Consider the following 20,559-nt stretch of genomic DNA (forward strand, 5'->3'; position numbering starts at 1 on the left):
GTCGTCGGCGTTGCGGTAGTCGTCGTCGTCACGACCGGTGGCAGAGGGAGACTGAGCTGAAGGGGAGGAGAGAGAGGGGAGCAAATCCAGGCGGCGGCATCATCGTCGTTGCAGTCGGTGCGGGACCCAAGCGGCGGCGTCATCGTCATCATGGCCAGCGGCAGAGGGAGAGTAGAGCTGAGGGAGAGGAGAGGGAGGGGAGCCGACCTCCCCTCTGCCCAGGTCGCCGCCTCACCTTCTCGTCGCCACCGCCTCCCCTTCGGCCGCACCTATACTGCCGCGGCCCCTCCTCTCCACCGGCGGCCCACACCGCCGCCGCCGGGGGAGGGAGCCTTTGTGCCTACCGCTCGAGCCGGAGGGACATGATAGAGAGAGAGAGAGAGGAGGGTAAAGAACGAGTAGTGGGGAGGATAAGATGGTGGAGGAGAAGATAAGGATAGGACTTAAATTTTTTTTAGGTAAACATGATTTTTGCAGGTGGATCACATAAGGTTCCGCCTGCAAAAATCAAATTCTTTCAAGTGGACTACTTAAGAAGTCCGCCTGTGAAAATAAAGGTATTTTTGCAGGCGGACCGCTTAAGAGCTCCGTCTGGAAAAATTGATTTTTCGTAGACGGACGGTGAGCTTCACCTCGATTTATATTTTCGTAGGCAGCCATTTGACTCCAAAAGTCATACCCGCCTGGAAAAAAAGCCCTCACTATGCAAAAATGTTTTTTCTAGTAGTGCGGGATCCTATGGAACGTCCATTGCATGATACCCACTCGGGCCACACATCCTCCCCGTGTTGTTGCCTCCATATCGTCACTGACTTCGGTGCTACGACACCCTGCCCTCGCCACTTGCCTCAACGGCCATAGGCACTCACCCCTCGCCCCACCGTTCAATATCGTCGGGAGATTGTGGCTATAAAATCTGATATTCACAAGCTTAACATTGTCGGATCTAATGCCTAGAGGCTTGTAGCCGTCCAACCTGGTTGGTCTGGTGGCAAAAGAAGATAGGGAGTCAACAGTGACGTGGAATATCTATACTAATTGAAGGAAGAGGAAGACAATGGCGGTGATAGTAATTATCCCCTTTCCGTGTCAAACACGCCGTCCCTTCATTTTCCGGATTCGACATCCTCCGTCAAGCTTCTTCCTCCTTGAACTCCCTTTCTCTCGGGCTGACAAGACCTCTTCTGTCCTTAGTCAATGATCTCGTCACCCATCTTCGGGTACAAGGAAAGGGAAGAGGAAGAGGGCGATGGTATATATGTTTATTGGTGTGTGTGGCAGCTATCTCTTCTTCCTTCTAGTACCAACGGGTATCGGTAATTTGGCATAGCGATAAGTATCAACCTGATACACTAGTATTGATGAGTACCGGCTTGTGGAATCAACCGGGTATAGCAGCCTCTCAAAATCAGTTAAATACTTTTTACGCTGCAAATTACTACATTTACATTAGCGGTAAAAAAAATACGGCGTCAAATTTTAGAAGAACTTTTCCAAAAATCCTTCTCTTCGAACGTCCGATCAGATGAAAAACATCGGACGCCTACGGTCAGCTCAGTCCTTGCTTGCTAATTTCTTCTTTCTCTTTATTGACGTCAAGAAAATGCCGTAGATCAGCAACCTAGTACTGTCGTACTGTAACATGCATGCATATACCTAGCTGTTTCTTTTCATTCTTTTCTCATCTCTTTAAATATTTTTTCTTCTAAATTACTTATCCGATCTACGAACCGATCACACCGTTATATTCGTTGCAATTAAATCTTTACAGCAAGATATCATATGATTATATTATGTCAAAAGAAAAACGTATGTTTCAAACCGTTAAAACAAAATGTTTCATACGTGATAGTGATATGTTTCAATATGTGTGTTAAGTGTGTTTCACAAAATTCCTAAAACTACCTACTGCTACTCTCTCTCCACCTCATGCATGCATACATACATGTATTTTAGCAAGCTTCAAAATATTTTTTCTCTTAATTTACCTATTCAATCTAAGATCCGATCACACCATTGTATTCGTTGTAATTAAATCTTTACAACAAGATATCGCTTGCTTATATTTTGATAAAAGAAAAACATGTGTTTCAATCAGTTAATACTTGTTGTTTCATGTGTGACAGCAACATGTTTCAACGTGTTTCTTCACCATGTTTCATAGAATATTTAAATGTTCCAGTTGCTGATTTTTTTGTTTCACCATATATATAATATGATGTTTTACTTGTTGGTCAACTGCAACATTTGACCATCCGTTTTTTTTTTCAATTTAAAAATATTTTACCTAATGTACTCATGATGTTTTACTATGTATGAATCAAATGTTGTAGAGAGTTGAAACATCCTTTTGCTATTCGCTGAAACATTATTTTCATATAAGACGAAACGGCGTCCAATAAAATATTTTCGATCTACTTAGTGAAACAATTCCGATATACTTGGTGCAACAACGTGTAACATTTAAAAATAATTCAATAATAAGCTAATTTTTTTTTATCGGATTATATTCATGTGTGGTCTTGTTTTAAAGATTTAATTGCAACGAATTTAATGGTGCAATCGGATCATGATTTGGATAAATATTTTGAGAGAAAAAATAGTTTAAAATTCGTTTGATACATGTATGATGGATGACTAGTGCACCTGTGCATGAATCGGATGGTTGCGGAGGCGTTCGATTTTTCTTCTCGCGCCGTACGTCCGCGCGTAGCGCTCTCGGAACTTTTCCCAAAATTGGACGCTCCGGGCTGGACCGCGGGCCGGGCAGAACGTTCCATGCACGCAAGGTACAGTGTTTGGCACCGACCGGCAACGACGCGGCCTCGCACGTCAACTGCCGAGATTTACGTACGCAGTTAACACCCTAACAACGACGAATCGCTGAATTCCCGTCTCAATAGACAATAGTGATCGTCATTGCCACACCACCATAAGTACCATGTGAGCAAAAAGAAATTAATCAATTACTTGAGGTTGGTGCAAGACTGCAAGTACAACCATAGATTTCATATTCATCCTCCTCAGATGCGGGGAAAAAAGCAGTCTCTGTTCATTTGGAAACAGGGACGAGGATGAGAAATCGAAAGAGATCACAGAGAAACAGAAACCGACGACGGCGATTACGCACAACATGGCAACGACCTCACTCCTGTCAATGGACCGATCGATGCTTACCATTCTACTACTGGATTGGAAATTTGGAATGGCGGTGACGAAGTCGAAGATCCGGTCGCCTGGTTGACGCGTTCAATCTGTCCACTTCTTCTCGCGAGATGATCCGGCCGCGATCGGGGGCGACGGGAGACGGCTTGAACGGGTAAAAAGCCGCGCAGCTAAGCGACAGAGATTGTCCTGCTCCGCCGCCCGCACGACGGCGACAGGGTTCAGACGACGTGCCTACGTCGTGCGATGCTCGCGGTGAGCTAGCGTTCGTGGAACGTCGATCGCCAGTCGGCGCACGCGGTTGCTCCCAGCTCCCAAATGTCACTCTCACTCACCGCCCCGGCCGCCCTAGGGACCTTCCTGTTCCTGGATCTTCGCCGGCGACGACGAAATTTTGACCAGCAACAGGCTGTACTCGGAGAGTTGTACAGTTCTTGAAAGATGGCAACGGGGCTCCGTAACCCGAGACCCGATGGATTTTACTCCATTGGGATTTAGGAGTCAGTACGTACATGTGTATGGTCTAATTTTTATACCCATGAATTTGAATTTAATGTACTAGTGGACAAATTTTTTTAATCCTAGTATGGTTCGTTACTTGTCATATATGGTCTAATTCTAACTATCTGTTTATTTGCTTTTGATTGTTAATGTTAAAATTAAGGTTACTAATATGATATTGATGGTTGTCGTCGTAATCGTATGATTATTGTGTAAAATTTAATGTTCCACGTTGGGGTAGTGGGTATCGATATCTAACGGGTACCCATTACGCGCACAGGTATAGGTACCGTGAGAATCTTGTACGGATGCGGGAACTTTTAATCATCACGGGTGTGGGTATAGTGTAACAAAACTCGATAGGTGTGCAACCGTTGCCATCTCCTGAGCTATTCTTTTGTACTACTGGCTGAATAGCATGTCGATTTATAGTAATTATTTAAAAGTATAAACAAAGTGATAAAATATTATAAAGTTGCATTCCATTTTTTTCTTAAAAACACAGCACAATGCACAACATAGATAACACAAGTGCTCGTATAAACGTGAGACACTCAATCTTAAAACAATTAGAAAAAATTACATGTAGATTTCTTTTCAAAAGCACACCGTTTTAAAACTCGGGAAGTGCGCATTCTCCTCTCAGAAGAGGACATGGTTGAAGTTTGCCGTTGCCACTTGTCATGAACTCCAAAAAATGCATGGTTGAAGTACGATGTGGCATGGCAGTACGAAACGACAACTAGCTGACGGCCCGATAGCTGCTGCCAGCGCCGTGTATCTAATCTAACCACCGCCCATCAAAATATACAATGCCAGATTGCCAGGTTCTATAGAAAATCCGCAGCTTCAGTTCCAAGACTGATCAATCAGAGACATCGTCTGAACCACCGATCGATCGAGCCGCCGTGCGAATCTCGTCCGCAGCTAGCGCAGTGCGAATCGCGTCACGGCTCACGGGCGCGCGCGTACCAGCCACGCCAAGCCAATCTGCTGCATGAAACTACCGAATCAGCCGTGAAAATTTTCTGGTTAATTAGGCGCCATTGTTGAGAAGTGGAAGGTTTCAGTCATCTTTGTCGCTTGACCATCGCTTTTTTTCTGGAGTTTTTCTCGGTGAGCTAGATCTTCCACTACTTCGTTGTTTCCAGTTCCACTTAATTAATAAATTAGCCGCCGTGCGCCTATACCTATAGCGTTTGAATGTTTCGTCGCGGACGTGCTTCTTAGCCGCCCACTTCGTTTTCTTTCATGGCTAATTAGGTCAAGTGAACGTCTTGTTGATAATGATTGAATGTATCTGAGCATCTTCTTTTGGAATATGGTGTTTTTCACTATAAACGAACTGTATGTCTCTTTATTTAGACTAAGGCTGCGCTCTAACTAAAGGTTGGCTGGAGCTTTTTCCTCACATGTACAGTAAGATGAGTTATTAGTTCATGGTTAATTAAGTATTAACAATTATAAACTTGTGAAGTAAATGTAGCTCAACTGATTAGGTTTCATGCGGTGGAACCAACTCACCCAGATTTAAGTTATAGACTTAACACATATGCTCGTATTTACGGCTAATTATTCTTTCAGTGGTAGGTGACGTGCCTATTAACAGCGAGGCGTCAGTGGTGACTTCGTCAATCTCAAGATATACCGGTCCAATCTTCTGAACATACTCCTAGAGATAGGTAGGGTGAGTGTGCACGTGTGTGAGCATCTACATTTGTACTGCGTTTCTTTAAAAAAAACTATTACAAACTTAATAAATGGGTTTATTGATTTTCTTTTTAAAAAAACTTCTGCACAGTAAGTTTTTTAGTATATACACTTCAGCTGGTGAACATATATACTCGCTAAAAACGAGGAAGTAGCTAAACCGTTAAGCTGATTATAACTCGGTCTAAGTTTTTTTTAATTAGTTGGCACATGCACTTGATAATATAATGGTTTAGTATCTTTAGGGTGGTCTCTGTTGGTACTATTCTACTACCATTTATTTTTAGCAAATCTTATCTGTTGATTTATGAGTTCTACTAACAGTGAAAATATTCTAGTGCTATTGGTTGAGGTGGTAATATAAGAAGATATGCATGATCAATATGTAAAAAAGGGTGAACAAATCAAGATTACTTTTACCACCAATAGAAACCATTGTAAAGGTGTCTTCATGTGAGAAAGAGGATGAACTGGCTCTATCAGAAGCCGAAGATAATCCCACATGAGGAAAATGTGAGACAGAGGAAACTTCTAAAAAGGAAATGGGGGAAGTTAGTGAGGTCTAGTTGGTCTTGGAGCATCAATTCAATTAAGCTTTAAGACAAATATATTTTATGCCCCCTTAGTTTTCACATTTTTCTTTCCATGTCATTAAGTTTTGCTCCATCCATATGCCCCTAGGCTTTAATTAATTGCATACACATTTTTCGTTTTCAATCTATGTGGACCATGAGTAGATTGGTAGTTTCTTCTTGAAATTACCATATTATATACTCCCTCTATCCCCTAGTATAAGGGATTTTGATATTTCTCTTACACCGTTTGACCATTCGTCTTATTCAAAAAATTTTGAAATTATTATTTATTTTATTTATGACTTACTTTATTATTCAAAGTACTTTAAGCACAAATTTTCATTTTTTATATTTGCACAAATTTTTTTGAATAAGACGAGTGATCAAACAGTATAAGCAAAATGTCAAAATCCCTTATATTAGAGGACGGAGGGAGTATGTATGTATATATATCTCACAATTACACTTACAGGCTGAACATAATTATGCACATACAGATACATTCACGGGAGGAACTATACGAAAATTACATATTTTGATATTTACTCTTAGCCTCTGCATGTAGAGCCTATTTTTTAAAAAAATGGTTATTACATCGATGCCATTATAAATTTGTCAATTGGGAAAGAAATACCATTATTATTTGTGGTATCGATTGGGTATCACTGAGCTTTTGTGAAATTAGAACCATGTTATCTCTGTCACGTTTTCTTTCTTCTTTCTTCTTCTCTAGTACGAGTACCATAGAACAACCCAACAGAGAACATGTACATGTGTTTTGAACAGAATACGTAGAGAGGTAAGGGACGTTAGCGTTCAGACTGTACGAGTCCATTTTGGAGAGCCTTGGGTTGGATGGAGGCTACATGAGGGAGTCCCTAAGCGTGTGTCCCTAAGTAGGATGGGTTAGACCTATCCTAGTTTTTTTTGGATGGGATGGTTTCAATTGTCTGTTTGGTTTATAGTATGTAATGGTTATATTTTTTTTGTTTGGTAGAAGGGATTGAGGTGGGATGGGATAGACAGCTTTGCACTACCGTTAGTGCCATCTAGCTCCCAATAGCTGGGGCACAGCGAGCGGCGAGCGGCGAGCGTGGGGGCGGTGGAGCTCATCGGCGCGAGCGGATGAGTGACGGCGGTCACTTGCGGAGGAGAGACGGGTCGTGGACGAGTGACGGTGGTCGCGGAGGCGAGGTGGCTCCCAGATCTGAGAGGAGTGGCGGTCGCTCGCGGAGATGGCAGCGGGCGTGGACGAGTGTTGGCGGATGCGGAGGTGGTGGCGGGTGCGAACGAGCTCACACCGTGCGCTCGTCCTAAGTGGGATGAGCTCATCCGGCCCTTTTTCCCGGATGGATTGGTCCCAGATCAGAGAGGAATATTCCTCTCCAAGGACCAACCCATCCCACTTACCCCTAAACTAAACATCCCTAAAAGTGGGTTCATCCCATCCCATCCTTCCAATCAAACACTACATAAGGGGCCAGGAGTAGCACATGGCAGTAAACACTATCCGCGGTGCTCAAAGCCAGAGCTCACTATGGTCTCCCCATGCACACCGACCCCGACACCTCACCATCCTCCTCATGGATGACCAGGTCGCCCATCTGTAGACCCTCAATAACGGCAAATGGTTTGCCGTTAATCTCTGCAGCCCAACACTCTCGTCATCAACATCGGCGACCAGCTCCAGGTGACTATTCCTCTCAGATGAACTTTTAGACCATTTTTGGAACGTAAGATTGAAAAAAACCCATGAACAGAAATAACGCAGAGATAGCGAAGTGAACGTAACTCACTTGGTTACATTCTTGCAGTGGAACCCGTCTATCTAAATTTAAATCCTAGATTACTGGGTTTCTTTTTTAAAAAAAATAACGTAGAGATAAAATGACGATGAGGCAACGACACGGCATGCGCACCTGTGTCCTTGTGGTTGTCTCTGGATTCGCTGTCCCGGGCTACGCTTGTACACCTACAGTAGATCTGAAACCTTCTCCTCGCCCCACTTTTAGCTGCTCGATCGATCTTCGATCCTGCGAAGAGATCACGGTCCAGTACACTGTAGCCCCTGTACACCCATCAGATCTGGCTTTTTACAAAAACAAACCACAAACCCCAAACCCCAACCGCAGCGTCACCACACATGGCGCACACACACGCGTACGCTACCACCAAAACACTCTGTCGTCCTGCAGAGCTTCGGATTCTGCCTGCGCGCGCGCGCGGTCGAACACACATGGCCGCAGATCGCGTTGTGCAGCCAGGAACAGAGCACCACCACCAGCACCGACACATGCCCAAGGAACGAACAGAACAGAGTATTCTTCTCGCCTTTCTTGCGTGCACTAGCTGATCGATGAGTTTAATTTGGGTGTTTGACGAGAGCGAAGAGTCGAGACAATGATGTCACGGGCGGACGCGGCTGTGACGCACGCAAGCAGCCAACGACTCGAAGGCCTTCACAGTAGTCAACTACTCCTCACCCTCTCGCCACGTCTGCTTCGATCCCTTCTCCTCCTCCTTCCGCTATAAGACCAGCTCGGGGATCGCCTCCCGGTGAGCCATGTCGCCGGACGGTCGCCGCACACGCCACAGTCGTCGTTGCACACACGCGCCGCCGTTGTTGTCGTCCTCTCCTCCTCCGACGTCGTCGTCGCCGTCGCCGTCGTGAACATGGCGGCGGAGGCGGAGCAGCAGCACCAGCTGCTGTCGACGGCCGTGCACGACACGATGCCGGGGAAGTACGTCCGCCCGGAGTCGCAGCGCCCGCGCCTCGACCTCGTCGTCTCCGACGCCCGCATCCCCGTCGTCGACCTCGCCTCCCCCGACCGCGCCGCCGTCGTCTCCGCCGTCGGCGACGCCTGCCGCACCCACGGCTTCTTCCAGGTATCATCATCATCAACACGAATTCCTCTCAACAATCTGCAGAAATTGCAGCTAAGCTGACGACGAGCTGATCAAAATCCCCGCGTGTGATTCCAGGTGGTGAACCATGGCATCGATGCGGCGCTGATCGCGTCGGTCATGGAGGTGGGCCGCGAGTTCTTCCGGCTGCCGGCGGAGGAGAAGGCGAAGCTCTACTCCGACGATCCGGCCAAGAAGATACGGCTGTCGACGAGCTTCAACGTGCGCAAGGAGACGGTGCACAACTGGCGCGATTACCTCCGCCTCCACTGCTATCCTCTCCACCAGTTCGTCCCCGACTGGCCCTCCAATCCGCCCTCCTTCAAGTACAAATTTCTATTTTGTCTCAGCTCTCCTACACATTTAGTTACTGCATTCATGCTTGCCATTCGCCATTCAGTATCGGTTACTGCTAAAACACGTTTGAAATTGACTGCGATTAATTTATTTTTGGACCATTTCTACTCCCTTAGTTCTAAAATATAGGAGTAGCATATAGGAACAACTTTTAGCGTTAAAAATCTATATCGGAATATAATAAATTATCTGCCTATTTAATTTCACTCATCTCAATCAATCACAACTATCACATATTCAATTTTACTCGTATATTTAAAAGTGTAAAAAAATTCAAAAGTATTTATATTTTAGAACAGATGGAGTACAATTATTTTGCATGGACCACAGTACCTTTGTGGACAAAAGTATATTCTTAAAAAAAATTCTCTGCATTTAGGCTGTGTTCGCATATGCCGGTTACCAACCCAAATAGTACACACGGAAAACAGAGCGTCCATTAGCACGTGATTAATTAAGTATTTGCTAATTTTTTTAAAAAATGGATCAATATGATTTTTCAAAGCAGCTTTCTTACAGAAAATTTTTAAAAAAGACACACCATTTAATCGTTTGAAAAACGTGCGCACGGAAAACGAAGCAAGGGAGTTGGAAGGTTGGAGTTCCACACACTCTACACCATTTCCTTTTGTAGTTGCACGTTAGCAAACATTTTCAAAAGGTAAATGGTTTGCTATCATTTAAAACATGACGCATTAGAGAGGATGAAGCATAAATAAAGGTTTGGCCGGTCTATTACACAGACAGAAGATCAATCCTCAAGTCAGTCAGTCTATTCACATATCACAAGTTCACAAATAACAAGATATGCGACAAAGGATATCATCAATCTTGTCAAATTCTACTTGGGAGGTCATGACAGAATGTAGGAATGCAAGCGGGCAACCCACTGCCTGTATAAAAAACTGTCTTATAGTTTATTTACTACTTGCTACTATAAAACTTGAAAGAAAAAATCAACTACAATTGTAATAACCGGAAGAAAATAAAACACCGCTTGCTCGGCCCACTTACATCCCTACAATATTGTTAATTGGAAAAAGATTCTGATGGGATTGAAACTATTGTACTGTTCCAGAGCTTAATAAAAGTAACATAGATTTATAATTTCACTGAATTTTACTTTGTAACCATATATAGCAATAGGATCGAATACCACATATATCAAATTGGCAGGATAATTTGAAGTAGGGACCACTAATAGTTGGAAAAGTAAAAGAACAACCTAGGCTCAACCTGGACCGCAACTGCTGGAATTGGCTGGTATTAGAACTGGAATTGGTAGGTGCCATAATTCCAAATTCCAGCCATTTCGGCCGGTACCGAAATGAAATTGATAACATTTGGAAATTGCAATGCTTATCACGCTAGCTTCTAAGCTTCATGCTCCGTGTCACCTTCCACTATGTTTTTTTTTTTTAAGTAAAGTCCATCACCGGTCTCTAAACTTGTACCGTTGTGTCATCCCGGTTCCTAAACTCGCAAATCGACCGTTCAGGTCCTCAAACTTGTTCGACTGTGTCATCCTGGTCCCTAAACTTGCAGATCACTCGTTTAGGTCCTCCAACTTGTTCAGTTGTGTCAACCCGGTCCCTAAACAGGACGGTCTAGAGACTTTCTATCAAAAAATAATTCATAACTTTTTCATGTGAACTCTAATGAAGACAAACTTTATATCAAAATTGTAGCTCTCGATGCGACCTACAACTTTTTAGTTGAAAAGTTTTTGAATTAAAACTGTTTAGGGTCCCAAAATATTGTTGCATGTTTATAGATTTTGAAATTTTAATTTTAAAATTACATTTTGGGACAAAAAATGACTTAAAATAAAAAAAATTCAACTACAAAGTTGTAGACCGCATCAAGGGTTACAAGTTTAATATAATGTTTATCTTCATTAAAGTTCACATGAAAAAGTTATGAATTATTTTTAAATATAAAGTCTTTAGACCGTCCTATTTGACCCAGATGATATTCAAATCCAAATTTAGGGACCAGGGTGACACAACTGAATAAGTTGGAGGACCTAAACGAGTGATCTGCAAGTTTAGGGACCGGGATGACCCAGTCGAACAAGTTTGAGGACCTAAACGGTCGATTTGCGAGTTTAGGGACCGGGATAATACAGCGGTACAAGCTTAGGGACCAGTAATGGACTTTACTCTTTTTTTTTTTTCACAAGTCAGAGTGAGCAATTTGCTCTCGAATACATCTACTTTGATAAGGACTGAGATTGGCATGCATAACAACAAAACGATCCTTGATGTTACACGTACGGTGGAGCTTTTCAAGAATGTGCAGTCACTGAATCACCTAGCTAAAACCTAAGAGATATGCTCCCCTTTGCTTTTCTGAACATTTAGCGCGCACAAACGCAGATAGATACCTGAAGCCAAGAAAGAAACAAGAGCAAACGAGCCATCAAAGGTGGCAAACAAAACCACGTGATTCAGGAACGTCGTCTCATAGTCTATATCAATTTGATTTTTTTTCCCGTAAACACGTAAAAGCTTAAGAGATGTACTTGATAGTGCAGTATCAAAGAGTGTGTGGTTTTAATCTTGTGGTCTCGTGTTCAATCTTTAACACGCTCACAATTTCTTTAACACGTACTCCCTCTGTCCTATAAAAAAACCAACCTAATACCGGATATGACACATCCTAATACTACAAATTTGGACATACATATGTCCAGATTCATAGTACTATAATATATCACATCTGGTTCTAGATTCATTTTTTAAGGGACCGAGGGAGTAAAAGCTCTCCACGTTAATATATTAGAATAAGAGTTCAGCATCTAGCTAATGACCATATATTCTGCACTGTGCGTGGCCATGGTTCCACCATGTGCGCAGGTAGTTGTTAGTTGCGTGCACCGTGCAAGAAAAACAAGGTAGTTAGTTGCTTGATGCTCTCACAAATGTTTAATGTAATCGCCTAAAGAAATCAGAGCATGCGACACTGACATCGAAGACAATGCCCCGTTGCAATCTCTGGAATTGGAATCAGAATCCAAAGGTTACAGGGGTTGTAACAGCGGCCACATCTTTTGATTAAGAAACCAAGAAGCACATGCATGGCCACATGTGAACAAGTGAGAATATACAAGGATAACCACAACGTGATCAACCACGTGCAGAAATATTTTTTCAAGATAACGTACTACTTGTCCAAAATCTATCCATGTCTCTCTGTACTCTGCAGGCCCATTCAGTTTTCAGTGATGACAGATGCTGTTCTTGGCATCTTAACTTGTCCAAACATACCTCACTTCAATACAGAGAATTTTCAGTATAATTATTACTTATTCCTTCGTCCCATAAAAAACTAACCTGGTACCGGATATAGATTTGTCTAGATTTATAGTATTAGAATGTATCACATCCGATACTTGGTTGATTTTTTTATGAGACGAGAGAGTATCCCTCAACTCCAAAATATAGTAGTATGACAAAGTAGTACTTGTGGTATCTAATCATAGTATTAGGTTTTTATATTTTAGGACGGATGAAGTACTTAATTGATCAAGCGACTGATCGAATTCGTGATGACATTGCAGGGAGATCATCGGCACGTACTGCACAGAGGTAAGAGAGCTAGGGTTCAGGCTATACGAGGCGATATCGGAGAGCCTTGGGCTGGAGGGAGGATACATGAGGGAGACGTTGGGGGAGCAGGAGCAGCACATGGCGGTGAACTACTACCCACAGTGCCCGGAGCCGGAGCTCACCTATGGCCTTCCCGCGCACACCGACCCCAACGCCCTCACCATCCTCCTCATGGACGACCAGGTCGCCGGCCTGCAGGTCCTCAACGACGGCAAGTGGATTGCCGTCAACCCGCAACCCGGTGCTCTCGTCATCAACATTGGCGACCAACTTCAGGTGACCATTCCTCTCAGATCATCTTAGGCCTCTTTTCATATCTAAGATTGCAAAAACACTTAGACAGAAAAAACGTAGCAATAAAGTGACGATTAATAACACAGAAAAGTTTTAGAACTAACATTTCGATGACACATAGGAAGAACACAAGAAATTTTCAAGTCTTAGGAAACATGAGGTAGAACCTCATGATTTATTTCTTTCAAATTTTTCATGGATTGCTCCATTTTATAAGGGCTGTGTTTAGTTCACACTAAAATTAAAAGTTTGGTTGAAATTGGAACGATGTGACGGAAAAATTGGAAGTTTGTGTGTAGGAAAGTTTTGATGTGATGGAAAAGTTGGAAGTTTGAAGAAAAAGTTTAGAACTAAACACGGCGAAGGTTGAACCCTTTGATCTAGAGGTCTCTGTAAGAAAAATCCTAATATGATGCAAATTCTTCAAATTCCTCCACTTCTCAATTTGTTTCATAAGAGGGCTGAGAATCTTTCAGTAAAGCTGCATGTAGAACGTGTTGATGTCTGAAACTCTGAACTCTGAACATTAAATTGCTGCTGGTTCTGTCAGGCGCTGAGCAACGGGAAGTACAGGAGCGTGTGGCACCGGGCGGTGGTGAACTCCGACAGGGAGAGGATGTCGGTGGCGTCGTTCCTGTGCCCGTGCAACAGCGTGGAGCTCGGCCCGGCCAAGAAGCTCATCACCGACGACTCGCCGGCGGTGTACCGGAACTACACCTACGACGAGTACTACAAGAAGTTCTGGAGCAGGAACCTTGACCAGGAGCACTGCCTCGAGCTGTTCAGGACTTAGCTCATCGCAAGCTCACTCTACGAGTCGACATCAAAACCGTGAGGCGAACACTACACACTGTGACCCTGACCACGAATTAGAAAAATTTGATAATTTGACACTTTTTTCGTTGTCCAATTACTTTAATTGACATTTGTGAGGATGACATATGGGACCATCTGAGTAAATGAAAGTGGGCCAGGATATCAAATAATCGAAACCCATTGAAAAGAGTGTTAAATTATCAAATCTCTCTCCAAATGAAGTTTGAGTTCTCTCTTGGATGCCTATTTGCTCTCTGTTAATTGGACACTAAATTCCTCAGCGGCCTCCATTCCTAGCTTCACTTACAAGGAAAAAGAGAGCACAAAGAGATTTCGTTAATAGCCATCATAGGGAAGTGTGGATTGTGTTGAAGCTCCTAATCAGTTGGTTTTTTGTCCCTGGTTTTGGATATTAGGAGGGTCTCTTAGTATCTTTTTTTTGTGGAACAACTTTCAGTGTCTGTAACTCTGTATCCCTTTTTTACTTGCAAAGGGAATGGCATCCTTTGTGGTTGTAGAACTCCTTTTCAATATCAGTCTTTATCATACTCTATCGTTTCGCTTATTCCCGGAATAAGCGAAACGACATATTTGCAAACGAAAAATAATTTATGAATAAAAACTTTATATATGTGTTCTTAGCAATCTAAAAGCAAAAGCTAAAAAATAAATTTCGATGAAAAAAACCCCAAAATTAACTCCAAATTTAAGATTGAAAATTGAAATTTTGGCTGATAAGTATAAGCATAAGTGAAAAGATGAGGCCGTCTGTTCCTACTTCCGATCCTTTTTCCTGCTATGCTTTTGGGGTTTGTGGAATCACATATATGATATGGTCTTCAGACATCTACAACCCTGTCTCCATCGATTACTGCGACGTTGTATTGACGATGCGACCCTATGGGCTGAAAGAATTAAGCGCTCCGATAGGATTGTGGTTCTAGCGTGGAAAAATGTTCTACAACGCCCCTAACTACTCATCTGTAGTGGCTCGCTGCTGGCAATGCCCACGCTCATGTAACCTTGTAACCCCAAGCTTACTACTCCTTTCAATGGAAGATTCAGGTGGGGAACCTCTCCCCTACGGTGATTTCTAAAAAAAAAAAACCTCTTTTTTCATGATTCTTGGAAATGGGAAAGCAGTCACGAAGATTTGTTCAGTTGTGTAGGTGGGCTAATTGTGGGGCAGGCCCAAAACGGTACATCTCGGGTGATAGAGCCCATGCATGTCATGGGCCGAACTGGTTCTCCTCCAGAACGGGGGGCCCACCTCGTTTCCCCAGCCCACTCAAACCTGCAGGCCTAGTGAGCTTATGGTGGGCTTTTCAGGAGGCGAAGCAGCCGAGCCCATGAAGCCGAAGCAGAGGGTGAATTGGGCCTGAGATGTCAGCCGCGGTTCATGGGCCTACCGCTGGGAGTGGCCGCATCAGCTTGAGGTCCAGTTTTGGGAGTCTGTGACCAGCTTCCAGAGACCAATAATCTTATAAACTCCCGAGTATATTGAAAATTCTATCGTTGTGGCAACGTTAAATTGACCCATATAAGACACACTACCCTTTATTTTAGAGAAAAAGAAACTTTCTGTGCATACATATCCTCGATTAGGTTTGCTAATTCTACCTCAGGACACATCTATCCATATCCATCAAGCAAATGCAAGTACGTGTGCCCACACTGAACGTTCTTGTGTGGCGTTTGGCCGTTTGCAATGATGTATGTAATGGATTAGAGAGAGGTCATTATCCAAAAAAGAAAAAGGGATTATAGGTGAGGTGACACGTACTCTCCATGGATCAACCATCTCGGAAACAGTTTGGATGATCTGCAATAAAACGGGAGTATAGCATGATCCATCATCATCCAAGGCCATACAAATGCCCAAACCTCATCTTATCAGTTTCCCGCCCGCAACGTGTGGTACCCATCCCACCCATCCCCACTTTTATCCAAGCCGCCGGCCTCCGATCCCTCCACCCCCATCGTCCGCCCGTACGCCGTCCGTCCCACTCCCATCTCGCGGCCGCTATTACTACCAGCAGATTGACGACACCGATCGACCGATCGATCGTACTACGTGCAGAGAGCTTAGCTAGCTGCGACGCACGCACGGTTTGTACAAGGTACAGTATAGTATGGCACCGACCGTCGCGACCACCACCCCGGCCGCCGCGGCGGCGACGACGGCGGCGGCGGCCGAGGTGAAGCCGGCGAAGCGCTCCGTCGGCCTCGGCCTCCCCGCGCTTCCGCCATTATTGCCCGGCCTCGCCTCCCACGGCCAGCCCCGTGTCGCGTCCTTCTGTGAGTCACCACCGACGACCAGTAGTACAGCTGCTTGCTCACTGCTGATAGTAGGCACAGCGTCGTTGTGCTGATACGTCCGAAGTGGCGTTTTAATTTGCAGGCAAGAGGCTGGCGAGGAACGTGGTGGCCATGGCGGCGGGGGAGGCGCCGGCGGCGCCGCTCGCCGCCAACGCGGAGATCACCGAGTTCATCAATGCCCTCAAACAAGAGGTAGATATACACAAACACATTCTCAGCTGAAATTACGTGTCACCAATCGCTTTGTATATACCATTGTTGCGTGCAGTGGGACAGGATTGAGGACAAGTACGCGGTGACGACGCTGGCGGTCGCTGCGTCGCTCGGGATGTGGAGCGCCGGCGGAGTTGTATCGGTCGGCACTCAAAAACATGCTCACACTTGCATTTCTTTCTTTCTTTCTTAATTGTGAATTGTGTAGGTATACAGTGATTAACTTGGGTTTTTGCTTGATTGCCTTGCAGGCAATTGACAGGCTTCCTATCGTTCCTGGTCTCATGGAAGCTGTTGGCATTGGCTACAGCGGGGTAAGAACTACTCCCTCCATCCCCTAATACAAGATATTTTGATATTTTGTTTGTATTGTTTGACCACTCGTTTTATTTAAAAAATTTATACAAATATAAAAAAACAAAAAGTTATACTTAAAATACTTTGGATAATAAATCTAATTTTTTTTTAATAAGATGAATGGTCAAATAGTAAAAGCAAAATGTAAAAATCGGACGGAGGGAGTAAGATACACGTCAGAGCAAAAAACTTTGTTTCTAGAAGTATGATTACTGCTGCATTATACCAACTGCTTTGGGAACTGTTCAAGTCTGAATTTTCTTACTTAGTTCATTGCTGTCATTTTTCCGTCGAGTTCCATCTCTTGATAATATGTTGCTTCTGATGCAGTGGTTTGCATACCGGAACCTGCTGTTCAAGCCTGACAGGTACGTCATCAAGCACAACTATTTTATCCAACCTGCAAAGTGCAAAGGCTTGACAGATGTGAGTCCTAACTCAAACTATTGTGTTGAATTGCAGGGAAGCTTTCTTTGCAAAGGTTAGGGAGGTCTACGAGGATATAATCAGCGGTTAACAGAGATACTACTTATATACAACTTCAGTTCAAGGGAGGCTGCTACTGGATTAATTATCTGTACTGTATCACAGCATAGCATCTAATTTAATTGCTCTTACTCAATGTATGTCTATATAAGTTGGACATTACTGCTAAATAACATTTTTCAGAATGTTTACTCAGAGTTGAAATTCTTTGTCAATTGTCCTTTTTTTTTTCTGTCAAGCAAGTAGCATATCTCTTTCTCTTTTTTTTTAGAGAGGGTGAGGGACAGAGCCATAGCCATGGGCATGTTACTCTGTTCCATCATGATTGGACCAAAGAAATGCAGATTCAAACACTCAACAATTTACACGGAAGCACGTCCAAACCGACAGAGAGTTAGCGTCACTAATCAATTTTATTATCATTCGCGGCCAGTTCACAGTTACACAATCTCACGTCGGATTCAAGGACAAAGTTGCCACTATTTTCTCTTGACTTAATCGACCTCGCTCCCATTAACTTACACATGATTAGTCAAATCACGCATATATACGTGCTCGCCTCAAATGCAAACATGATCGATCACCTCGCATATATATATACCGCTCGAGCTGTTCGTCGTTGCACCAGCCAGCGGCGAGAAAATCACATTTGCATTCGCATCAATCAATCACAAGCTACCTAGCCGAGCGCGGTGATGGCGATGAAGAGGGGAGCCACGGCCGCGCTGTGGCTGGTCGCCGCCGTCGCCGGCATGCTCCTGCACGCCGACGCGCAGACGCTCGTGTACAAGTACTACGCCCAGAAGTGCCCCGCCGCCGAGTCCATCGTGTTCGACGAGGTCCAGAAGGCGTGGAACGCCGACCGGAGCATGCCGGCCAGCCTCCTCCGCCTCCACTTCCACGACTGCTTCGTCAACGTAAGCTAAGCTAGCAATGGCGTCCCCGGTCGTCGCCGAGTTGATGTAACGCCGGTTTGATTTTCAGGGTTGCGACGGGTCGGTGTTGCTGGAGGCGAGCGACGGGCAGGCGGAGAAGAACGCGCAGCCGAACCTGAGCCTGCGAGGCTACGACGTCGTCGACAGGGTGAAGGCGAGGTTGGAGGCGACGTGCAAGCAGACGGTGTCGTGCGCCGACATCCTCGCCTACGCCGCCCGCGACAGCGTCAGGGTCATGGTGAGAGAGCACGTCTTCCACACGCCGACATCCTCGCCTACTCACGCAGCTCAGCTGTAATCACATTCTTTCTCATCGCCGGCTGGCATTTGATGGCGTGCAGACCGGCGGCTACAAGTACGAGGTGCCCGGCGGGAGGCCGGACGGGACGGTGTCGCGGGCGAGCATGACCGGCGACCTCCCGCCGCCGAAGCAGCGGAACGTGGACCAGCTGGCGCGGTACTTCACCAGCAAGGGCCTGACCGTGGACGACATGGTGGTGCTCTCCGGCGCGCACACGCTCGGCGTCGCCAGGTGCGGCACGTTCGGGTACAGGCTGACGAGCGACGGCGACAAGGGCATGGACGCCGCGTTCCGGAACGCGCTGAGGAAGCAGTGCAACTACAACTCCAACAACGTCGCCGCCCTCGACGCCGGCAGCGAGTACGGCTTCGACACCAGCTACTACGCCAACGTGCTCGCCAACCGCACCGTGCTCGAGTCCGACGCCGCGCTCAACTCGCCCAGGACCTTGGCGAGGGTCACCCAGCTCAGGGGCAACCAGGCGCTGTTCACGAGCAGCTTCGCCGCCGCCATGGTCAAGATGGGCGGCCTCCGCGGCGGCTACGCCGGCAAGGTCCGCGACAACTGCCGGCGGGTCAGGACATGATCGCGATGAGCGAATTTGCACGCAAGATCGAGCGCGGCACGATCGACGGATTGAATTCATTGCTTCATCCATGACTTTCTCCTCGATTAATCTTCTTCTCTCGGTTTCAGCTTGTATTTGTTTGTTCACCTTTTACTGGCTCACCGCCACCATTTTGTTCAGATTCAACAATATTTTTTGTACACATAACTTCTTGATTGACTGTTCTTTTCTTTATTCTGGATTTTTGTTTTCACTTTTCCCAAGTACTTAAATAGCGTGATTCGTGCAAAAATTTTCTTGAAATATTTTTTAAAATAACATAGTAGTTAGTTTATTCGTTTATACCCTTAAACATATCACATAAATTAAATTTTCCATCAATTTCAACTATCTCAAACAGGGATATAAACATTGGCCCATATTATTCCATTTACAGGATATATTCGATTCACTCCTAAAGTTCAGATTATGTTGACTCTAGTCAAACTGCTTCAAACAGGATGCAGTTTGCACAAACGGGCACGGCCCATCAGATAAGAGCAGGCCATAACTCACGAGGCCCCATCAGATAGATACAGCCCAACAGGGTATGGGCCGTGGTCAGCCCAGCCGCCCCGGCAGTTCACACGCCGGATCAGAGTCCCTCGGCGGCCGGGCCAACGGCGAAGCGCGCCCAGTTCGCGGCGGCGGAAAGCCGGCAAGTTCATGACCTCGCCGCCGCCGACGTGGCCCCCATTCTGACCCAAGTGTGAACAAACATGCATCTCGTGGTCGCAACCCCGGATACGCCTTTGCATAAGCCGGCAAAACCAACGCGCATTTGGCGCTTTTGTCATGTGCTAAGAGCCTAATAATCTCGTAAAAGCGTTTCTTGATAGCTTGATGATCATGTTCTCTGAACCAGAAAGTTCAGGCAAGCTGCTGCTCTGCTCTAAAGGAAAATGGCTGGCCTGGCTAGTTAGCTCACAGTTTTTATCAAAGGCATCGATCACTAGCTGTACTGCAGAAGAAGATTACGGGGACCCATGGAACAGCAAGGCTGCAACCTGCAGGAGAGGCAGTTTTGCAGAAGCCGTTCATACTGTCTTTGGATTCAGCATTCTTGACAACCTGAACACTGTTACATGTTCAGTGTACATGTAACAGTGAGCTGCCTTCTTCGGTTTGTTCTTTACTCCTTGTCTTATCAGCCACACCTAAAATTTAAATTTTAAATCTTAATTTTAAAATTAATTTTGATTTTTTATCGTAGTTTATATTTTACGTTGGCTTTAAAGTTACTAATAAGACATATATAAAAGTATTTCTATAAAATATTTTTAGTCGGTTATGATCAGCTCTATGCGAAACGATGTGAGGGTTAGACAACGAAAATACGTGTGACTACTGCTTTCTGTATATTCAGTAGATATTAAATTAGTACATGATAATCAACCATAGGACATCA

General features: G+C 44.9%; 3 protein-coding genes across 3 annotated transcripts; all 3 read left to right on the forward strand.

Annotated features, from left to right (window-relative positions):
* Positions 1-8,478: 8,478 nt before the first annotated feature.
* On the forward strand, positions 8,479-14,453 carry LOC127753035 (flavanone 3-dioxygenase 2). Its single transcript, XM_052278493.1, has 4 exons — positions 8,479-8,837; positions 8,934-9,181; positions 12,775-13,099; positions 13,668-14,453. The coding sequence occupies exons 1-4, from the start codon at positions 8,625-8,627 to the stop codon at positions 13,908-13,910; spliced, it is 1,029 nt and encodes a 342-aa protein (XP_052134453.1). The 5' UTR covers positions 8,479-8,624; the 3' UTR covers positions 13,911-14,453.
* A 1,368-nt stretch (positions 14,454-15,821) lies between these two features.
* Positions 15,822-17,512, forward strand: LOC127752859 (protein CURVATURE THYLAKOID 1B, chloroplastic-like). The gene is made up of 6 exons (XM_052278296.1): positions 15,822-16,231; positions 16,335-16,444; positions 16,521-16,607; positions 16,717-16,779; positions 17,153-17,190; positions 17,285-17,512. Exons 1-6 carry the CDS (start codon positions 16,066-16,068, stop codon positions 17,337-17,339), a joined length of 519 nt encoding a protein of 172 aa, XP_052134256.1. The 5' UTR covers positions 15,822-16,065; the 3' UTR covers positions 17,340-17,512.
* Positions 17,513-17,940: 428 nt separating this feature from the next.
* On the forward strand, positions 17,941-19,341 carry LOC127753221 (peroxidase 5-like). The gene is made up of 3 exons (XM_052278694.1): positions 17,941-18,225; positions 18,293-18,481; positions 18,585-19,341. Exons 1-3 carry the CDS (start codon positions 18,004-18,006, stop codon positions 19,128-19,130), a joined length of 957 nt encoding a protein of 318 aa, XP_052134654.1. The 5' UTR covers positions 17,941-18,003; the 3' UTR covers positions 19,131-19,341.
* Positions 19,342-20,559: the final 1,218 nt, after the last annotated feature.

This window comes from Oryza glaberrima, chromosome 10 (assembly GCF_000147395.1).
Source record: "Oryza glaberrima chromosome 10, OglaRS2, whole genome shotgun sequence".
Lineage (NCBI taxonomy): Eukaryota > Viridiplantae > Streptophyta > Magnoliopsida > Poales > Poaceae > Oryza > Oryza glaberrima.

Coding starts and splice junctions, on each gene's coding strand:
- LOC127753035 (XM_052278493.1), top strand. CDS start 8,625: ATGGCGGCGGAGGCGGAGCAGCAGCACCAGCTGCTGTCGACGGCCGTG. Junction 8,838..8,933: donor GCACCCACGGCTTCTTCCAG/GTATCATCATCA, acceptor GTGTGATTCCAG/GTGGTGAACCATGGCATCGA. Junction 13,100..13,667: donor ACATTGGCGACCAACTTCAG/GTGACCATTCCT, acceptor TGGTTCTGTCAG/GCGCTGAGCAACGGGAAGTA.
- LOC127752859 (XM_052278296.1), top strand. CDS start 16,066: ATGGCACCGACCGTCGCGACCACCACCCCGGCCGCCGCGGCGGCGACG. Junction 16,445..16,520: donor TCAATGCCCTCAAACAAGAG/GTAGATATACAC, acceptor TGTTGCGTGCAG/TGGGACAGGATTGAGGACAA. Junction 16,608..16,716: donor GCGCCGGCGGAGTTGTATCG/GTCGGCACTCAA, acceptor ATTGCCTTGCAG/GCAATTGACAGGCTTCCTAT.
- LOC127753221 (XM_052278694.1), top strand. CDS start 18,004: ATGGCGATGAAGAGGGGAGCCACGGCCGCGCTGTGGCTGGTCGCCGCC. Junction 18,226..18,292: donor TCCACGACTGCTTCGTCAAC/GTAAGCTAAGCT, acceptor TTTGATTTTCAG/GGTTGCGACGGGTCGGTGTT. Junction 18,482..18,584: donor GCGACAGCGTCAGGGTCATG/GTGAGAGAGCAC, acceptor GATGGCGTGCAG/ACCGGCGGCTACAAGTACGA.